The 19175-nt window shown below is 39.8% G+C and overlaps 1 protein-coding gene across 1 annotated transcript in view; it reads left to right on the top strand.

Moving 5' to 3' along the window:
• OCA2 (OCA2 melanosomal transmembrane protein) overlaps positions 1-19175 on the top strand; it is a 278263-nt gene that overhangs the window by 111662 nt on the left and 147426 nt on the right. Inside the window, exons 15-17 of the mRNA XM_052635656.1 lie at positions 956-1103; positions 3650-3707; positions 6130-6238. Coding sequence (XP_052491616.1) covers positions 956-1103; positions 3650-3707; positions 6130-6238 — 315 coding nt within the window. The remainder of the gene's footprint in view (positions 1-955; positions 1104-3649; positions 3708-6129; positions 6239-19175) is intronic.

Here is a 19175-nt window from a genome sequence, read left to right as displayed (position 1 = left end):
TTCTCTCCTTTAGCATCTAGCATCCTGTCTGGCACTTATTGCATGTTCAATGCAGAAATGTAGAGGAGAATGTCATTGATAGGACCAAAATGACATTTCAGGTTCATGTGCCTGGAAGATTAATGATGTCATATAAAAACTAAGAAAGAGGGAAGAGAGTTTCATGGGGGCAGATGGAAGGTTTATCTGTGAATCTTATAGCACAAGGGTCAGAGGGCAACATCAAGTAGCTGATTGGGATCATAGTCTTGGAGCTCAGCAGAGACAGGATGGGGAAATGGTGGTGGAGATGCACAGTAAGCCTGGGAACTAAGGAATGAATACTTGGCCAAACTGAGCTCTGGGTGCAGGCAGTGAGCTCCCTTTTCCTTGGCAAAATGTTTCTTAACCAAATTTTCCCATGATCAATGACATATTTATTTCATTTTCTAACTAGGAGAACAAAAGTGGACTAGCTGAGCATTAACCCATTGGGTGATCTGGGGAGAGTAACCCATCCTGTTTGATTTGATGGGTTAGAAGGCATCTAGACTCTGGGTGTGTGTGAGGGGTTGAAGCTGCCACTGGAAAAGACAACTGCAGAAAGGAGCCCTGGGGACCTGGAAGGCCAGATTCACAGTTTCTACTTCTGCAAACACAGAGATGGAGAGGGCCCCATAGGCTGGCCTGGGAAAAGAGTATTTGGGTACTAGCTTTGATATGCCTACTCAGGAATTTATTCTTAACACAAAGAGTTGAAATTATATTACTTCACATCCACTGTAATTTTTCAAAGTCAGCTTTGTCTTCTGTTTCCATCATAATAATATGAAAGCTAAGAAACAACTCTTTTGGTTTGGTCCCTGAAAATCTGCATCATGAATGCACGTTTCCTGTTCTTAGAGGATGCTGAGGGGAGTTGGTGTTGATATCTGAAGTTGCAGGATACTGAAGCCTCTACTTTCCTTTCCTGCAGAACTGAAGCATGAGATCCATGTCTGGCGTCTTACTGCACAGCACATCAGCCCAGCCAGCAGGGAGGAGACAGCAGTTCGAGGTATGCTCCTGGGGAAGGTGCTGACACTGGAGCGCCTGCTGGCCCAGCGGCTACACAGCTTCCACAGGTACCAAGCCAGACCCTGCTATGACCACTCTTGGTTTACAACTGTGGTCCTCATCTTTACCAATTATGCTCAATGGTTGAATCGTTGATAACCTTCATATGACCACCCTAAGAGTGTTCAAATGTCAACTGCAAAATGTGAGCTAAAATGATTTTGTAGAGTAGTCCATGATTCTGCAAAAGAGAAACACTAACTGCAGGCTACTAGGTAGGTTTTGGGCACCATACACTTTGTTAAGCCTGTTATGGTGCATGATTTTATTTAACCCTCATTTAGCTCTCTGGAATGTGTGCTGATATTAGTCCCAGTTTAAGGATGAGAAAACTGAGGGTCAGAAAATTTGAGCAAGTTGCCCAGGGTTATACATCTAGAAAAGAGTGATACCTGGGATTGAGTTCACATGCCTGTCACACTTCACACCTAACATGTTGCATAACGAGAATAAAAAACCAATTTAACAAATTAATCTAATGAAATGTTCTCCCAGTAGCTTATTTTCAGGGGGCTCAAAGAATACCTAAGTTTAATTCATTTCTTGGAGTTGGTTTGTTTGGCCTTGCCAAGTGGCACGTGGAATCTTAGTTCCCCAGCCAGGGATTGAACCTTTGCCCCTGAATTGGAAGCATGGAGTCCTAACTACTGGACCACAAGTTAAATCCCTTGAATTTATTTTTAATCAAAGCTGAGATCTAATGGGTAACAATGAGGTGCTGAATCTTTCCTCCTCAGTTGGATGAGATGCTGAGTTCCAAACTGTCTTTATTCCGGAAGTACTGCCAGGAAGTGCAAAACCCTGCTCACTCCTCAGAAATGTAGAAGCAGTCCTGCAGCAGGATCAGGTACTGGGTGGAGATGAGGTCTGTCACAGCAAGGGGAACTGTGAGTCCTTGTGAAGGTAGTGGGAATGATCTTACATGTGGCAATTTAGTGAGACCAGCCCTGTGTTCCCAAAGAGTAGGCAAGCTGAGGACAGGAGCTGGCACAGTGCCAGGACGAAACTCTGAGGGCCATCTAGAGTGGTTGCAGCTGAGTCTGGGTACTGGGGTGAGAATTCCACAGGTGAGTATGTGGAGATTCACTCTATCCAGAAATAAAGCCCAGGGAGAAGCTCTGTCTCAGCATCCTTAGCTCTGTCTCAGCGCAGAACCTACCTGTACCTTGTGGCTCTGGAGAACCAGGATCTGGTATCTCCAGGTTAACAGGAAGGCCCTGAGTTGCTGACTGGGGACAGAGTGGCCAACTTCAGCAAGAGGCATAGATCTTAAAAGGAAAAACTTTGTGAATTAAAGATGCAGCAGTAAGTTTCTCTGAATGTATTAAATTTCCTGACCTTCAATTTCTTCATGCTCCTTCTGACATGGGCATTAAGACATAGTCAGTGTATCTCAGGGTTAAAATGGGAAGAGACATGTGGACTCAGAGATTCACCAAGTTTGCATCAGCTCATCCTGTTTTGATCACAGAAAGGGAAACTGAGACGCAGAGACTGCAGTGGCCTTTCTAAGGCCACACAGTCATTGAGAAGCAAATAGTAGTGAGGGTGATCTAAGTCATGTACTTGCTCTACAGGTCTTATTTCTACATTTTATTTTTAAAAATTTCCTTAGAACCATTCAGTTGGGTCAGCTGTGATTTCCTCTAGGGTTTATAACTGGCTGCGTGGTCAACCTCCATTAATACGATGACACGTGAGAGCTCATGAAGACTAAATTCTCCCCTACAAATCTTTTTCCTAATTGATGAGAGATGAAATAAAGCAGAAAGATGAGTTGATAGGAAAGGTTAGAAAAGAAAGGCAAGTGGGAACAAATAGAAGTGACTGAAATAGAAATGGAGATAAGGTGGGTACCATGACTAGAGGGGAGGGAAACAGACATAAGTGCTTCAAGGTAGATTTCCAATTGATAGAAATCACCACTAAAGCAAGTGGCACTTCTTTTACTGTTTTCTCCTTTAGTTAAATTATAACACAGCCTCATTTTGAAAAAAATTCGGAAAATTCAGAATAAAAAAATAAAAAGAGATGACTTACTGTCTCATGCCCTGTCGCTTCAGTCGTGTCCAACTCTGTGTGACCCTATGGACTATACCTGCCATGCTCCTCTGTTCATGGGGATTCTCCAAGCAAGAACACTGAAGTGTGCTCCAGGGGATTGTTCTGACCAGGGATTGAACCCAGGTCTCCTGCATTACAGGTGGATTCTTTTCCATCTGAGCCATTACGGAAACCTGCCTATTTACACTTAGGCCAGTATTGTGATGTTTCCTGTGCTGTACTCATACATACCTCATTGAACAGTCTGGTCATTGCATGTGTTACTTTCCTTGGGAATCTTCTGAGTGAGCATCTTTCCTAGTCCATGAACCCAGTCTTACTGGGTGCCTTATATGACAAGAGCTGCCCCATTCTATGGCTGCACCTGGTGTCATGCAGTGGACAGTGTCTAGGCCAGGGGATCATGTTGTGTGCTACTGCTGACTGCCATCCTGCTGGCCTCACTGCTCAGTGCCAGCAGGAAAATGATGTCTGTGCTTTTCTCTTTTAGACAGATCTCACAGGAAGATAAAAATTGGGAGACCAATATCCAGGAGCTACAAAGAAAGGTATTATGGTTTCTTTTTTTAGGGATTTCTTGAAAAACAGAGTAAATTCCTTTTCTTTTCTTCATGTGAAGTTGCAACTTAAAGTCATCTCTCTTTTATTCCTGTAATTGTACATAAGACATAGCTATTTCTTTGAGTTAATGGGAAAGATAATTTTCCAGACATGGTAAGCTTATTTTGCCCAGGAATTGAAAAGTTAAACTTTTAATATTTCCTTTAAGATAGGGCAATGCTTTCTGTGGTTAATGTGGATGTAGGGAAGGTTGGCTGGCTCTCGGCTCCATCTGACCTTGAAAGGCAAGTCTGTGGTTCCCAATTGTGTAGGTTAAGAGGTGGAAGCCTAGACAAGAAAGGCATGGTGCTTGAGATGGAACACTTTTGCAGGTAGAAATGGAGTGTATATCTTCTGTTGTACAGCTCTGACTTGGGGAGGCAAATGTTATTTTGAGTTCTTTTATCATTTTCCTGCCTTGGTGGAATTTCTCAACCTACCTGAGGACATTATAGTGCCCCTCTTCCACTAAGAGAGCTCTGCCCAAGATCTGCTGGAAGTAATTTGTAATATCTTCATGAAATTTCAAATCCAGGTGGTTTGTTTCCTAGGGAGAGGTAAAATATCCACTCCCTAGTTATGATAGGAACATTTGGTCCTTTGCTAAACAAAATTTAAACATTGGGACCTGTAGCTAACACGTTCCTTGAGTCTCTCCTCCCATCATTTGTCCTACTCAGATGGTCAGGGTTAGGGAAGGCAGGTGTGGCTATGACACTTTTCTGGCCTCAGGTTTAAACAGACTCTGTGTGGTTCTGGCCACAAGTTAGGGATGAGACTACCTCTGTGCGTACCTGGTGAAGAAGGACTGGACACGTACCCTCATTATTTCTCAAACTTTTCATTGTGATGGCCCCAGGTAATCAAATGGCAAAATTTGATTGATATCCCAAAATAACAAAGTGCAAACTTTTGATTATCTTATACCAGCTGAATGACACTGACTTCCCTGATCCCTTATTTCCTATATTGGAGTTGGCATGGTAATACCCAGTTTCTATTGTTAGCTTGGCCCAGTGAGATGCCAGGCTCCTTTCCTCCTGATTCTGCATCACAGACTCATTTAGCAAAATTGGCTTCCTTGGAGGGTGAATGGAAAGATGAGTCGGGGCCAGCCAAGCTGCAAGTCTTGGCAGTAGGTGGGGAAGGAAGATAGTGGCTCCCAAGGCAATCCCTAAGCCCATGACCAGGGGGCCAGGATCTGCTGCCAAAGCCACTGTGACAGAGGGATATGCTTATGATTTTTGTGGCAGCAGCTTTAACTGTGTGACCACAGGAAATCAAGAGAGGAAATCTATCTCTATCTCTGTCTATACCCATACTTACACTCAAGTCTGTGTCTGTCCATGTCCATGTCTATACCCTTGTCTATACTCATTTCTGTGTCTATGTCTATCTCTGTATCTTTATCTATGCCCATATCTTATGCATAGCTCTGTCTATATCTACCTATACCAAGATCTGTATTGATAACCTTATTTATATTTACATCTAGACTTGGATATCCTAGGCATAGACCAACAAACAGAGGTGCTGCTGGGACCACACTGAAGAAAATACACAGTGCAGTTGGTTCACACAGTGAAGTGTGATTCACACTGGGACCTGGTTAGATGTGCCTTGTGTACAAGCATCTGTGTCTGCTTGTTGGGACCTTACTCCCCGCCCCAGTTCCACACAGCCATGGCTCTCAGAGCACAGAGCCCTTTGGGAACCTTGCCCTGTCTTGTCCTGTGGCTCAGGCTCACTGGAAGGAGGTCTTCAATTCCAAAGCTAATGAAGGTGCTACAGTGCACTTCCCCTTACCCCCGGAATGCTGGAAGCAGGATCCATATGTGTCATTTGGTGACTAGCGGACTGCTAAGTGCATTCAGCAGTAGTCCAGTTATTGCAAGAATATTTTAACCTCAGTGTCAGATGAATGGGGCTTTGTGTAATAAACAGAAAGGTGAACTAAAAGACTATGAACACATAAAACCTGTGGAAATGCATGTGTCTTGAAGGGCCAAGTCTTTGGAGGTTATGTGTTGGCTCCCCAGTGGCTTTATCTCATCTAATTCTGGCAGTGGGATTGGGAACAGCTTAGCATCTCTGTGTCATATTGAAAAATCTATTTAGTCATGTGTCATATAAAAGGGTTTTACTATATTTTAAATTTATTGTGTTGATTGTTCATAGATTTTGATTTCAAGATTCTGTAATGTGGCAGTCTTGAATCTGTACCCATGAATTTATCATCTTTCAAGTTCAAGATGTTTTATATTTCATCATAAGGAGAAATTTGTAGTGATTCAAATCATGTAGGATTGTGGACACACTGCAGAAATTAGGTTGCATTGAGTACATGAGTTGTGTTTTCCTCTCTTACAGCACAGGATATCAGATAAGACTCTGCTCGCCAAATGCCTGACAGTGTTGGTATTTGTTATCTTCATGTTTTTTCTCAATTCATTTGTCCCTGGTGTTCATCTTGATCTTGGTGAGTCTAATTTTTTGTTTAGCTTTTGTTGATGGGCTTTTCAAGTGATATCACAATCTGGAAGGTTTCAAAGCTTGTTTGCAGACATTGGTGAGGGCTGAGAGGGATAGTTTTCTGGAGGAGAGGAAGAGGAGGAGGAAAGTAGAGAGAGACATCTTAGTGCCATGGGTCCTCAGCTCCTCTAGGTTGAACATTAGAAGGGATAGAGAGCAAGGTGGATAGCATCATCTCTATCATACTTAATAATCGGATCTGATCTTCAAATTGTTACCTCAGAAGCACCTCCAGAAAAGATAAGAGTTATTTCAGCAAGGCCACAGTCCTGCAGATTGTACAACCCAATCTGATGATTAGATTAGAGACTGTTAGTGAAAGGGCCAGAGAATTATAAGAAGTCTACACTGGTCCCTCTCCTTACTCGAAGGTGCATCCATTTCCCCTGTGCATCAGAACTTTGATCTCCCACTTGCTCCTGTGAGTTTCTCTTCTCTTGCTTTCACAATCCTATGGCTCTCACTTTGTACTTTCTTAAGGTCTAGGTTGCATGGCTCATCTCCACCTGACACATGGCCATCTTGCAGAATGAACTCACCAGATATCTTGTTTACCCTAGCATTCTTCCACTGTCCATTAACGTTTTTCATGCTTCATAGAGCTTCCTAATTGATTTGATAGTTATCTCTATTGCCTATTGTATCTTTATTTAAAACAAAATAAAATAATTTCCAAAACTCATCTCAAATAAAATTTTTACCTATGGGTTTCCTTCAAAAATTAGCTCTTCTAAAATGTTTTTATAAAATTTAATTACTACAACATTTGAAGAATATAACTTCTGTAGAAAGCGAGAACTCTCAACTGTGTGAAATACATGAATATCATGGGAAGACTAGTTATTCAAACCACAGCATTGCTCCTTTGGTTCTTGGCTAACACTAAGACTCTATATCTCTAAAGATTAAACAAATACTACAAAACTGGTAGTTTGTGGGCAGGATTCCATTAGCTAATTCTTTAGGTGTTCACAGATTATTTTGTTTCTTTTCTTTTTTTCTTCATGTTCGCAAAATTTACTAAGCTTGAAGGAAAGTTATCGTCTCAGCTACAGAAGCTTTCAAATTTAAACAGGTTGTAAAACTATTTAAACTTTACTGTCATACCTTCAATTGTTTTCTTACAATTTTTAATTAAAGAATATTTGAATTAAAATGTAATGTTACTGCTGTAGAGCAAAGTGACTCAATTTTACATATATATATGTGTGTGTGTATATATATATATATATTTTTTTTCATTTTATTTTCCATTATGGTTTTTCATAGAATATTGAATATCATTCCCTGGGCAATACAGTAGGATATTGTTTTGTTTCTAATTTTGTTTGAGATCCTATTTTAAAAGAACACATCATGCATTTTAAAGACTGAAAAAATATATTGAAATTTGCATGTAATTTTGTTAACATTTGACAGTGGTATAAATAACAATACTTTAAAAACTTAGTCATACCTTTTACCATATCTATGAGATTGAAGGGTTTGTTTCTGCTTTTAAATCTTATGTTTTTGGATTGTGGATAAATTATTTTATCTGGGGATTCTAGAATACATAATCTTTTATATTTGCAAAATACATAATTTGTATATTTGCATGTTTGCTGAAATAGGAAAGAGGTTGACCTGGAGAAAAGTTTGATTAGCAAATATTTAAAATGGAATACAGTTTTCTTAGAGCTTCAGTAACTCTCTTGATGGGAACAGAGACAAAATTAATACAGAATCTTCCCAGGGCTTCAGTGGACAGATCATTTGTCCTTGGTGAAGTGCTGTATTGAACATGACATGCTGGGTAAGCTGAAGCATAATACAACGTAATGCCATGTAACATGAGGTACTATCACATTACACAATGTATATCATGTAACATCACCTTGCCACATGACAAGGTGGTATCACATAAGGTGTACCATTAACACAGTGTGATATCACATAATACAATGTGGTGTCATATAACACTCTCATGTCATGTAATAAAGCCTGACATTATATAACACATTCCTTTATTTAAACATCATAACCTAAACTCAGCAGTGATAATCATTCTCTTTTTCTCGCTAATTCTATTTTTTAAATTATCATAGAGAAAAATTGATTTTTCTTTTCAAAATTCTATGAACTTTAACAAAGATGTATATTTATGTAACTGCCACTATAATCAGAATACAGAATAGTTCTATCACCCTCCAAAATTTCTTTGTATTATTCTTTTGTATCACCCTTTGCCTTAATCCTGGTGATTCATCATATCTTCTCCATCACCGTATTTTTGTCTTTTGTAGAATGTCATACACATGGACTCAGACAACCTTTGGGACTGACTTTTCTCTTTCATATTCATCCATGTTATTGTATCAATAGTTCATTCTTTTTGTTGCTGAGTAGTCTTCCATGGTATGGAGATACCAGTTTGTTTATCTACTGGCCCATTGAAGGACATTTAGGTTGTTTCTAGTTTTTGGTAATTGTGAGTAAAGCTACTTCAAACATAGATGTACATGGTTTTGTGTAAACTTAAGTTTTCATTTCTCTTGGGTAATTGCCTAAGAGTGGGACTGCTGGATCATATTGTGAGTGTGTGTTTAGCCTTAAAAGCAACTGCTGCACCATTTTCAGAGTGACTGTAGTACTTTGCACTTTCGCAGTAGTGTGTGGGAATTACAGCAGCTCTATATCTTCATTAGCACTCGGAGAAAGTGATGTAGACTACGTCTTTTTTTTTGGAGCAAATATATTTTATTGGAGAGGTATAATGAGTTTTCTGATCCTTTCAAATTAGAAATAACAAGTTGTAAGAGATATTTACAAAAAATTATTGTGTTTTATTTATTTATTTTTTAATCATGATATACATGTGGCGGATTCATGTTGATGTATGGCAAAACCAATACAATATTGTAAAGTAATTAGCCTCCAATTAAAATAAATAAATTTAAATTTTAAAAAATAGACTACATCTTAAATCTAGAACTCATGTGTTATTATAATCTTTGTTTACCTCCCTGTCCCCTGGTATCCCTTCCCCAGCTAAATTCAAGGGTATGGTCCATGCCATCTAAGCTTTTCTCTACTCAGTGCCTTGTGTTAATGCCTGGCACATTAGTAGATATACGATATAGGTTAATATGATGTATGTACAAACTTCTTATTCTTATAGATTCCAGTTTCATTATTGTGAGAATTTCATGTGTGGTTGACTCATCCTTGGCTCTCTAGGGAGCAAAAGCCTCTTGTGGGGATTCTTCATTGGGGAAATGATACCAAGGAAGAAAAATAAGGGACAGAGAAGAAGAGTAGTGAAAGGAGTGAGTCAAAACAAGGCTGAATCATTATCTGACCACATTATGGGTCCATAGGATTATCTGAGAAGAAATATGAGATGTGTCTCAGGACTGTCCATGGGATTGTAGCATTACCCATTGGTGCCCATCATCCATTAGTCCAAGTTCTTTCCTATGGAACACCAACTTACCGGTACATGTAGCTAATAAATGCATGAAAGACATGCAACAGAGGAGCCCCTGCCGGGGAGCAGGTGTTGGTACATGGATTCAGGGGCAGATTTGGTCAGGGTACAGCTAAGTATGAGAGCATATTTACTCTCTGGCCACTGCCACAGACTTCCACTGAGTGACAGGAGAACCCCAAAGGTATGCAAGAGGTGGACAGTAATTAAGAAAGAAAAGCCCATGGTCACAATTCATATGCACCTGGCAAAGAAATAGTTCCCTAATGTGCAAGTATTTTTTATCTGTTAAGACACACTGGAATTAATTCCAGATTGCTCAAGCAGTTATGCAGAGACACACTGGCATTAACTCCAGATTGCTCAAGCAGTTATGCAGAGACAGGTTCATAGTCTCCACATGAAGTTCTTGGGTGCCAGATATGTTTCAAAATTCTGATTTTTTGTTTGTATTTTACAAAGCCATGAGCACACACTGAATTGTATATATTAATAACACCCCTGAGGGGTTCAGGGCTGGCATCCTGTCCTTCAAGGGTTAATAATTCTGCAGTGAAACTTGAATATTTTCTACAAATGGGATAAATTATGACCACAAACAGCCCCATTTCAGTTCAAATCAGATTTTGTTGTATGTTGACATAAAATGTAAAAAATTTGCTTTCCCAAACTTTAGGATTCTAAAATCTAAATTCTAAAATTGTGGATCAGTTCAGTTCAGTTCAGTTGCTCAGTGGTGTCCGACTCTTTGCGACCCCATGAATCACAGCACGCCAGGCCTCCCTGTCCATCACCAACTCCTGGAGTTCACTCAGACTCACGTGCATCAAGTCAGTCAGTGATGCCATCCAGCCATCTCATCCTCTGTTGTCCCCTTCTCCTCCTGCCCCCAATCCCTCCCAGCATCAGAGTCTTTTCCAATGAGTCAACTCTTCGCATGAGGTGGCCAAAGTACTGGAGTTTCAGCTTTAGCATCATTCCTTCCAAAGAACACCCAGAAATGATCTTTAGAATGGACTGGTTGGATCTCCTTGCAGTCCAAGGGACTCTCAAGAATCTTCTCCAATAACACAATTCAGAAGCATCAATTCTTTGGCGCTCAGCTTTCTTCACAGTCCAATTCTCACATCCATACATGACCACTGGAAAAACCATAGCCTTGACTAGACGGACCTTTGTTGGCAAAGTAATGTCTCTGCTTTTCAATATGCTATCTAGGTTGGTCAAAACCTTTCTTCCAAGGAGTAAGCGTGGATAACTGAGTATAAAAACTATAAGAATCAGTGAGCTGGCTTCAAAATTTTACCTTTGTCTTTAAAATTTATAATCTTGATTAACAATTTTCTAGCTCTCCTTTGATAATTAGTTCACAGTATCCCCCTAGGTTTTCCTACAGTAAGTTTGATTACATTTCATTTCTGGAGATATTTGTGCAACTATTTCCTTGATATTAATTGCTGGTGTTGTCAGTGTCATTCAGAGAAATTTTATTGTCTTTGTTAAAGTATTTTTTAGCTACCAACAAAACAATATACTTGATATTAAGCAAAATAAGAAATTATTAGAATGCTACTGGGGACTTCCTAGCTGTCCAGTGGTTAAGACTCCTCACTTCCAATACAGGAGGTGCAGATTTGATCTCTGATTGTGAAACTAAGATCCCACATGCCATGCAGTGTGGCCAAAAAGAAAAACAAATAAATAAAGTAAAACATAGAAAGGGACTCCAAGAAACAGTGTGCTCCAAGGTGGAGGTGAGGTGGAGAGGGTGGAATGGAGCAGAGGGAAGCAGACTTAGGAAATGTGTGGAAAATCACCCAGACAAAACGCATGCTCCAGTCAGCCAAACACTTTATTCTCTTCTAATTTTCTTGTCTTTTTTTTTTTTTGCTCTTGGCAAAATGGAGATGATCTCATTAGTTTCCCAAATTATAGGATCTCAATTTCAACCACATAGAGCAAAAAGTCTATTTTGAATCCCAAATTCCCTGGTGAAGAGTTTGTTTGACCCAGGTTGGGTTAATTTCCCTTCCTAATCCAGAAATTATCACCAGAATAACAAGGGGGCACATAGAAATTATGGCCAATCAATTTAAAAGGAAAGTACAATTGAATATTAAAAAATCTATAAATTAAATGAAAGAAAATGGATAGGAATCATCAATAGACTCTTCAAAAAAGAGAATATTAAAATAACTGAGATTACCAATAAGCATATGAAAAAGTGCTCAACCTTATTAGTCATCAGTAAAATTTGAATCTAAACCACAAAAGATATGGCTATATCTACATCTAAATGGCTAAAATCGAAGTCTGACGGTACCAAATATTAGAGAATATAGAGCCACAGGAAGTGTCATAAGCTGTTAATAAAACTGTAAATTTGTACAAACTTTTGAAAACAATTTGTCAGCGTCTATAATACTTAAGTTTAGTGAAGCCCAGAAAGTTTGTTCTTAGTTATATGCCCAACAAAAATATGTATGTATGCACAACAAAAGACATGTATTAAAATGCTCATAACAGCATTATGTATATTAATAATATCCCCAAGCTGGAAGTCATTCACTTATCTATCAACTCTAGACCTGATAAAGAAATTGTGGAATAATCATAGGAACACTCCACAGAATAAAAACAAATGCATTACTGAAACTGTAACAATGTGACTGAATCTCACAAACATGTTGAACAAAAGAGAGAAGTCTGATAGAAATTCATATGTAGCATGTGATTCCATGTATGAAGACTCAGAAACAGGCAAATGTACTTCTTGGGATGTTAGGAATGATGCATTGAAGGGAGAGTATAAGGAATGGAAGGAGATCTAATTGGGCTTTTGGTATATTGATAGTGTCCTCTTTCTTGCCCTGCTGGGAGGAGGTTATATTGCTGAGTTTCCTTTGTAATTGAGCTATGTGGTTTATTTAAAATTGATGCACCTTTATGTATGCATGCTATAGTTCAACTAAAATGTTTATAACATAATTTAATGAATATATTCACTGTATCCTTCAGATGGCATACTCAAACTTGGTGGTGGTGGTTTAGTCACTGAGTTGTGTCTGACTTTTGCAACCCCCTGGACAGTAGCCCACCAGGCTCCTCTGTCCATGGAATTTCCCAGGCAAGAATACTGGAGTGGGTTGCTATTTCCTTCTGAGTGAACTCATTATTGGGCAAGATGGAGGAATCCATGAGGGGTACAGTGGTATCCCAGGCCAGTGTTTGTGTGTATATGGGTGTGTGTGTGAGAGAGAGAGAGAGAGCATCTTTCTAGGAACTAGAAGGATGTAATGACAAAGCCACCTTGACAAGAGCTGTGTTGACCTTCAGTGAGAGGACTCTGTAGGGAATAGTCCAAAATAATGAATGCTGTGAATCCCCATGCCCGGATTCCATCTCCTGCTGTGCCTCCCCTTAGCAGAGCATACCTGGAAACCTGGGTATGACAACCTCTCAATGTAATCCATGAAGGAAGAGAGCAAGAGAGAACGGAGGGGCATGAAGAGGGGCAGGCAACTCAGCAGGGTCCTGTCCACTTACATTTTCCCATCAGTGTTGATTGAAAGCTTAGTTGCAGCAAAATGATTAGAAATATAATCACTTACTTTTAAATTACCTTTTTTTTTTCAATCTCAATTGTTTAAAAACTACTGACACTATAATCATGGTGTTTCCTAAGCCTGATTGGAAGCCACACAGAAGTTTCCAGGTGTTGAAATGGAGCCACAAGCTTCACACTGAGCTTTGACATCAAAGCTGCTGATGAATGTTTGTGGCCACATCCCTAGATCGAGTAGGGAGAGGGCAGAACTAAGGCCAGATTACCCTGGCTCAAAGCATAGCTCTAGTACTTATGGTTTTTTTTTTTTTTTCATTATTATTATTTTAAAATTTTATTTGCAGTTGTTTGATGCCCCTGGGCACCTGCAGGGTGCGTCAGTGCTCTCTGTAAGGATGCTGTGAGGACTGAATCACCTCATGCAGGCAGAAGTCTTAGAAACAGTGCACCTGGCACTGGATTAAGTGTGATGTGAATGAACAGTTTATGCTGATTGCTAAGTAACTCAGGAAAATACAAGATGTTGAAAAGTGGCCTTGCTTTTGCTGGATTTCAAAGGGAAACTAGACAGAATAGGACTTTTCTCATGAGAGGGCACCTTTCAGACTATATGTACAGGTAATGACATGCTTCCTCCTTTTGGTCTCAGGCCCTATGTGTGTTAGTAGAACTTAACTCCTTGGTGATTCTCCTCATTGTCACCTTCGAATCTAACTCATCCCATGCTACCTGTCCTACTTGCCTAACCAACTGTGTACTGGGAGCTCCCTAAGACCAGGCTTAAGCTTGTACCCTGGAAGTTTAATGCTTGAGTGAATGACAGGTTTAGTGGTAGATTTAAAACTACCCCCTGGACACTCATAGTGTTTCTTTTCAACTGAGATTCCTTAATTATATGTGATAAATGTTATGTTGTCTATTTTAGGTAGTCAATGGCCAACACAATTTAGTGATACATCACCAAAGGAGGCAGGCAGGGTGGTTTGTACTCTATACAGTATGTACAGTCCATTCACGAGTTTCTCTGATTTGAAGGATGAACATGAGGTATGTAACTGTTGAGATATTCTCTAGAGATGCATCCTGAGTGGCTTAAGACTATAGGTTATCTCATCCTAACTTGAGGTAGTGGATTCATCAGAACAGTATTGTTTATAACCAAAGGCACTTGAAAAATGTTCAGAGCTGGACTAGCTACAGTATTTTTTTTTTTAAATAAGACTACAAAGTTTCAGATAGAACATAGTCAAATAGTATCTCTGAGCACATGAGACAGATCACCTTTTGGGAAGAGGTTTCACCAGTGATTTTAAGTAGTGAAAACATCTAATTTTGGTTACAAAAGCAAACCTCAATATTTGTTATATGTTAGGAAAAAAAAAAAAACTGAGCACATGAGAAGAGTCTACCTTGGTGCAAGGGAAAGACATTCTCACAAATTGGCTGAATTTTGATTTTGTCCCCAACAAGCCATGTGGCCTGAAGAAAACCTGTAAATTATTGGGAGCTTCAGGGTTTCCTCATGAGCAGGGTTGCTACAAGGTGACCAGAATGTCTGTGCCAAGGAGGCTGCTTAGTGAATGGTAGAAGTCTTGTTCTGCTCTACTCTGAATCATATTGCCCAGGTCTTTAGGAACAGGGATAAAGTCACCTACTTAGCTCCTTGTTTTGCACTGAAGCTTGACCCTATAGGAAATCTGAGTGAGAAAGTACAGAACCACTTAGCATAGAGTCTGCTTTAAGGAATGGCAGAGCTCTTGATGAAAGATTAATGCCCAAGGAGGGGGTTGATAGAAAAGCAACAGGATTAAGATAGCTTAGGTAAATGTTACTTTTTATCTTTAGCCGTCTCTACACAACCAAACTTTTAATTTTAGGAGTCTCAATGGTACATTGTTAGAATTTGTAGTAGAATGTGAAGCTGGAATTTGTGTTGTTCCTATTAGCAGTCTTATCTTCCAGCATGCTATAAAAGAGATACCACTTCATCCTTTATGACTGCCTATAACTGAGGAGCTATCTCTGAGTGAGAACAGAATGAAATGTTACTGACAGTGGCCTGGGGGGACACATTAGAAAGTGCTGCTTGGATTCTTCAGTGAAGGCACTAATCGCCAATCAGATGTACTTATGCACAGGCAGTTTGATAGGTAGGTGCTCTAGAGAATTTAGAGCAACTTTGTCAGGCAGACAATGTTGCATACATGGAAAAATCAGGTATTCCAGCTACTTTGCTTAGAAAACTTCAGTGATTTCTTTCTGTAGAACAAGGTCCCACCTCCTTTGGAAAATGATAATGCCCTTCCCAATCAGGAAATCTATCTTTTATTATGGTAGAAAATATATATCACAAAGTTTGTCATTTGATCTATTTTAAGAGTACAGTTCAGCAGTGCTAATTACATTCACAATGTTATTTAAACATTTCAGTTCAGTTCAGTTCAGTCGCTCAGTCATGTCTGACTCTTTGTGACCCCATGAATCGCAGCACGCCAGGCCTCCCTGTTCATCACCATCTCCCAGAGTTCACTCAGACCCACGTCCAGCGAGTCCATGATGCCATCCAGCCATCTCATCCTCTGTCGTCCCCTTCTCCTGCCCCCAATCCCTCCCAGCATCAAAGTCTTCTCCAATGAGTCAGCTCTTCGCATGAGGTAGCCAAAGTACTGGAGCTTCAGCTTTAGCATCATTCCTTCCAAAGAAATCCCAGGGTTGATCTCCTTCAGAATGGACTGGTTGGATGTCCTTGCAGTCCAAGGGGCTCTCAAGAGTCTTCTCCAACACCACAGTTCAAAAGCATAAATTCTTCAGCACTCATCCTTCTTCACAGTCCAACTCTCACATCCATACATGACCAAAGGAAAAACCATAGCCTTGACTAGACGGACCTTTGTTGGCAAAGTAATGTCTCTGCTTTTGAATATGCTATCTAGGTTAGTCATAACTTTTCTTCCAAGGAGTAAGCATCTTTTAATTTCAGGGCTGCAGTCACCATCTGCAGTGATTTTGGAGCCCCCCAAAATAAAGTCTGACACTGTTTCCACTGTTCCCCCATCTATTTCCCATGAAGTGATGGGACCAGAGCCCATGATCTTTGTTTTCTGAATGTTGAGCTTTAAGCCAACTTTTTCACTCTCCTCTTTCACTTTCATCAAGAGGCTTTTTAGCTCCTCTTCACTTTCTGCCATAAGGGTGGTGTCATCTGCATATCTGAGCTTATTGATATTTCTCCCGGCAATCTTGATTCCAGCTTGTATTTCTTCCAGTCCAGCGTTTCTCATGATGTACTCTGCCTAGAAGTTAAATAAGCAGGGTGACAATATACAGCCTTGATGTACTCCTTTTCCTATTTGGAGCCAGTCTGTTGTTCCATGTCCAGTTCTAACTGTTGCTTCCTGACCTGCATACAGAGTTCTCAAGAAGCAGGTTAGGTGTTCTGGTATTCCCATCTCGTTCAGGATTTTCCACAGTTTATTGTGATCCACACAGTCAAAGGCTTTGGCATAGTCAATAAAGCAGAAATAGATGTTTTTCTGCAACTCTCTTGCTTTTTCCATGATCCAGCAGATGTTGGCAATTTGATCTCTGGTTCCTCTGCCTTTTATAAAACCAGTTTGAACATCAGGGAGTTCACGGTTCACGTATTGCTGAAGCCTGGCTTGAAGAATTTTGAGCATTACTTTACTAGCGTGTGAGATGAGTGCAGTTGTTTGATACTTTGAGCATTCTTTAGCATTGCCTTTCTTTGGGATTGGAATGAAAACTGACCTTTTCCAGTCCTGTGGCTACCACAGTTTATTTAAAAATTTTTCCATCACCTCAGATAGAAACTTTGTAACCGTTAAGCAGTAATTCCTCATTCTCTTCCCCTCAGCCCTCAGCTCGTGGTACCCTCTAATCTGCCTTTTGTCTCTATGAATTTGTCCATTCTAGATATTTCATATAAGTGGAAACATAAAATAATTGTTCTTTTGTGTCTGATTTATCTCAATTAGGATAATGTTTTCATGGTTCACTGATACTATCGCATGTATCCAAACTTCATTCTTTTTATGGATAAATAATATTCTGTTTTATGTATATACCATATTTTGTTTATATGTTTATCTGATGGACATTTGGGTTGTTCCAGATTTTGACTGCTGTGAAGTCCCCAATTTAATTTCCTTCTGAGTATATGCCTGAGAATAGAATTGCTGGGTCATATGTTTAGCTTTTTGACAATCTGGAAAACTATTTCCCACAGCAATTTCACTGTTTTACATTCCAACTAGAAAAATATAAGGGCTCCAATTTTGCCACCTCCTCTCCGATACTTGCTATTTCTATTTTCTCTGATTATAACTATCCTAGTAGGTGTAAAATGGTATCTCCCTATGGCTTAGATTTGCATTTTCCTAAAGCCTTTGACTGTGTGGATCACAATAAACTGTGGAAAATTCTGAAAGAGATGGGAATACCAGGCCACATGACCTGCCTCTTGAGAAACCTTTATGCAGTTCAGAAAGCAACAGTTAGAACTAGACATGGAACAACAGACTGGTTCCAAATAGGAAAAGGAGTACGTCAAGGCTGTATATTGTCACCCTGCTTATTTAACTTCTATGCAGAGTATATCATGAGAAACGCTGGGCAGGAAGAAATACAAGCTGGAATCAAGATTGCCGGGAGAAATATCAATAACCTCAGATATGCAGATGACACCACCCTTATGGCAGAAAGTGAAGAGGTACTAAAGAGCTTCTTGATGAAAGTGAAAGAGGAGAGTGAAAAAGTTGGCTTAAAGCTCAACATTCAGAAAATGAAGATCATGGGCTCTGGTCCCATCACTTCATGGGAAATAGATGGGGGAACAGTGGAAACAGTGTCAGACTTTATTTTGGGGGGCTCCAAAATCACTGCAGATGGTGACTGCAGCCCTGAAATTAAAAGATACTTACTCCTTGGAAGGAAAGTTATGACCAACCTAGATAACATATTCAAAAGCAGAGACAGAGACCTTACTTTGCCAACAAAGGTCCGTCTAGTCAAGGCTATGATTTTTCCAGTAGTCATGTATGGATGTGAGAGTTGGACTGTGAAGAAGGATGAGTGCCGAAGAATTGATGCTTTTGAACTGTGGTGTTGGAGAAGACTCTTGAGAGCCCCTTGGACTGCAAGGAGATCCAACCAGTGCATTCTAAAGGAGATCAGTCCTGGGATTTCTTTGGAAGGAATGATGCTAAAGCTGAAGCTCCAGTACTTTGGCTACCTCATGCGAAGAGTTGACTCATTGGAAAAGACTCTGATGCTGGGATGGATTGGGGGCAGGAGGAGAAGGGAATGACAGAGGATGAGATGACATGATGGTATCACTGACTCGATGAATGTGAGTCTGAGTGAACTCCAGGAGTTGGTGATGGAGTGGGAGGCCTGGGGTACGCAATTCATGGGGTCACAAAGAGTCGGACACGACTGAGTGACTGAACTGGACTGAACTGAAGGACTAATGATAATAAGCATTAAAGAAATGGCTATTCAAGTCCATTGCCCATTTTTATTGATAAATTTTGTTGTCTTTTTGTCATTGAGTTTTATGTATTTTTATATTCTTCTTATTAAACCATTATCAGTTACATGATTTGCAAATATTGTCTACTATTCTATAGGTTGTCTTTTCACTTTATGAAAATGTCTTTTTTTCTTTTTAATTTATTTTTTTATTGAAGGATAATTGCTTTACAGAATTTTGTTGTTTTCTGTAAAAGCTCAACACGAATCAGCCATAGGTATACATATATCCCCTCCCTTTTGAACCTCCTTCCCATCTCCCTCCCCATCCCGCCCCTCCAGGTTAATACAGAACCCTGT

The sequence above is a fragment of the Budorcas taxicolor genome, chromosome 2 (genome assembly GCF_023091745.1).
Source record: "Budorcas taxicolor isolate Tak-1 chromosome 2, Takin1.1, whole genome shotgun sequence".
Taxonomy (NCBI): Eukaryota; Metazoa; Chordata; class Mammalia; order Artiodactyla; family Bovidae; genus Budorcas; species Budorcas taxicolor.
Note: the sequence above shows the minus strand (reverse complement) of the source record. Positions and strands in the feature narration are given on the sequence as shown.